At 36.8% G+C, this 2,500-nt stretch overlaps 1 protein-coding gene across 2 annotated transcripts in view; it reads right to left on the bottom strand.

Annotated features, from left to right (window-relative positions):
- Positions 1 to 2,500, bottom strand: part of FOXP2 (forkhead box P2) — a 694,083-nt gene that overhangs the window by 60,708 nt on the left and 630,875 nt on the right. For both annotated transcript variants that reach the window (XM_027838641.1, XM_027838640.1), the window contains exon 7: positions 1,896 to 2,064. In XM_027838641.1, the coding sequence (XP_027694442.1) occupies positions 1,896 to 2,064 (169 nt within the window). The remainder of the gene's footprint in view (positions 1 to 1,895; positions 2,065 to 2,500) is intronic.

Genomic DNA, 2,500 nt, shown 5'->3' on the forward strand with positions numbered 1-2,500 from the left:
ACACACACACACACACACACACACACACACACACACACACACACACAGATACAATGATCTGGATAATGAAGGCAAAAAAAAAGAAACTGCCTTAGCATGAGTTATGGGCCTACACATGTCTCCACAGGATAATAAGATCATTAGGTTTAAAACTGGAAGAGAACTTTCATCTAGCCCAATCTCACCATTTGAAAGTTGAGGAAAGTGAGGCTTTGAGAGGTTTAATGACTTGCTTAAGATCACAGAGGTAGTAAATGTACAACCTAGGATTTGAAGGTCCTTTAACTGCAGATTCAGCATTCTTTCAAAGATACCTTAGCATCACTGTGTCACCTATTCTGAGTAGTGGTCCTTTTCTGTTCTTGAATCCTCCTCTTTTCCTAAATTAGGATAAAAAAAACAAACAAACCCTCCTCTTTTGGTTGTTCTTAGTATTCCTCTCCAGCCTCAGTTTATTCTTTTTTACATGTACTGTTTAATAGCCCAAGTTGAAAGTGGGATGTGTACCCTTGACGAATCAGCTGGTAGACTAGAGGACTGTAGAATTAAGTTCCGGCTTGATCCTTAGGGTGATGGTTTGGTTCTACTTAGGAGAAGGTGCCTATGACATAACTCTCCCAGTAGGTAGGACAGCTTTCAGATCTAAAACAAATACAAGCACCTGACAAAAAGTTTAAATAAGAGGTATAAGCCCATTTCCCCTCCTTCTTTCTATTGGAGTTGTCCTTCATACAGCTGTTTTAGTTTCAAGCTAGTTTCTTAGAGGCTCCAGTCTGACACTGAAAATCTGAACAGGTATATACTGGACATTTTTACAGAAGCAGTGTTCTGGGGCATTCAAATCACCCAACTTTTATTAAGCAGTTACTGTGTGTAAAGTTCTATGTTAGATTCAGTAAATGCAAAGACAAAAACAGAACAGTCTCTGTCTTTGAGGAACCTACCTAAGTTTTGGTTCTTGTTCCTGAATAATTGATTAAATTGCTTTAGGCTGCCATTTTGTTTTGGCTACTTAGATTAAAAATCTTTGACTTTCTCTAACTGTTTAAATCAGAAAGAGCTCTGAGATGTCAAACAGCCTTATTATGTAAAGCATAATGGGACTATATATTGGACTTTAGTTGTAGAGAGGGAGAAGAATGTTACATATTTTTTAAAAATGTTGACACTGGATTCTGAAGTAAAAATCAAATTTAAGTTTCTTGAAATAAGGATCCTAAAAACCCCTTTTCTAAACCAAAGTGGTTAAGAATAAAAAATATTTGTGTAAATTAAAATAACTCGTTCATCTAACATTTTGGAATTTAGTTGTGTCATGGTAATAGAAATACAAAAATAAAGGTAATATAGCAAATTCAACATATATGTAGCAGTGAATGATATAGTTATATAGTTTCAAAATGGTTATATTGGGCAAAGTATGACTAAAAATAACTTGGAATCTCAACAAGACTAGAAAAATAAGGTAGAGTATCCTTGCAGTTTAAAAGGGAATTTTAGTCTGAAGATTAAGCATGTGTTGTTGCTTTTTTCAGAGCAGTTGTCCTCCATGAATTCTATTGGTTCACTTATGTTAAATGTTGTAAGGATGAAATGATTAAATTAGTTCTTGATATAATTCTTCAATGTAAAGCAATCATGCTTGAACTGTATTGTCTTATAAATCCTTTTCCATCCATAAGACCAGCAAATACATAATTTAATATCTAACAAAACTTTTATAAGCAGTTTTCCCCAATAGAATCACCCTGTAAAATTTCTTAGCCTCAAACTAAAAATTGGTATCACGAAAACAATAATAGTTTAATAACATGTGAAGTCTTAAGGATAAAAGGGACGCGTCATGGTAGAGTAGAAAGTGCAGGATTAGAAATGAGACGGTCAGATGTATGTACCTTGTGGCAGAGACTGGACAGGAAGAGCAGACTGGCCAGGTGGGATGGAAATGAGTCCCTGACGCTGCAGATTCAACAGATGTTGCTGCTGTTGGAGCTGTTGCATCTGGAGGAGCTGTTGCTGGAAGACAAGCTGCTGCGCTGCTAACTGCTGCTGTTGCTGCTGCTGCTAGAAAATACACACACACACAACACACACACAATCACACAATACCACAATGAAGAGCAGAAAATAGAGTTGGCAAAGATGGGTCACCTATTCTGCTTTCATTCTTCTGGTGAGTTACTGTATCATAATCTCATTGGTCAGATCTTAGTTCAGTATATTAAGTGGACTTGGGTTTGGAAATGCCATGTCTTCTAATGACTCTACTATGATGGTAACCCAAGATGTGCTTGGCAATAGCGAGTCAGGAACCTGGGTCAAGAGAAAGTGGACAACATCTCTTCAAAAAAAATTTTTTTTTTTTTAAAAAGGAGTTGATGGCAGATGGTAACAGATTTATCTACGCTAGAAGTGCAGGCAGCAGTCTGTGGCAATTTCAATGGCAATCTAGTTTTTCCAACTGAACAAGTTTGGTCGGCATGGTCAGTGAATGTGGTCT

This window comes from Vombatus ursinus, unplaced genomic scaffold (assembly GCF_900497805.2).
Source record: "Vombatus ursinus unplaced genomic scaffold, bare-nosed wombat genome assembly UNPS02014830.1, whole genome shotgun sequence".
NCBI classification, from domain to species: Eukaryota; Metazoa; Chordata; class Mammalia; order Diprotodontia; family Vombatidae; genus Vombatus; species Vombatus ursinus.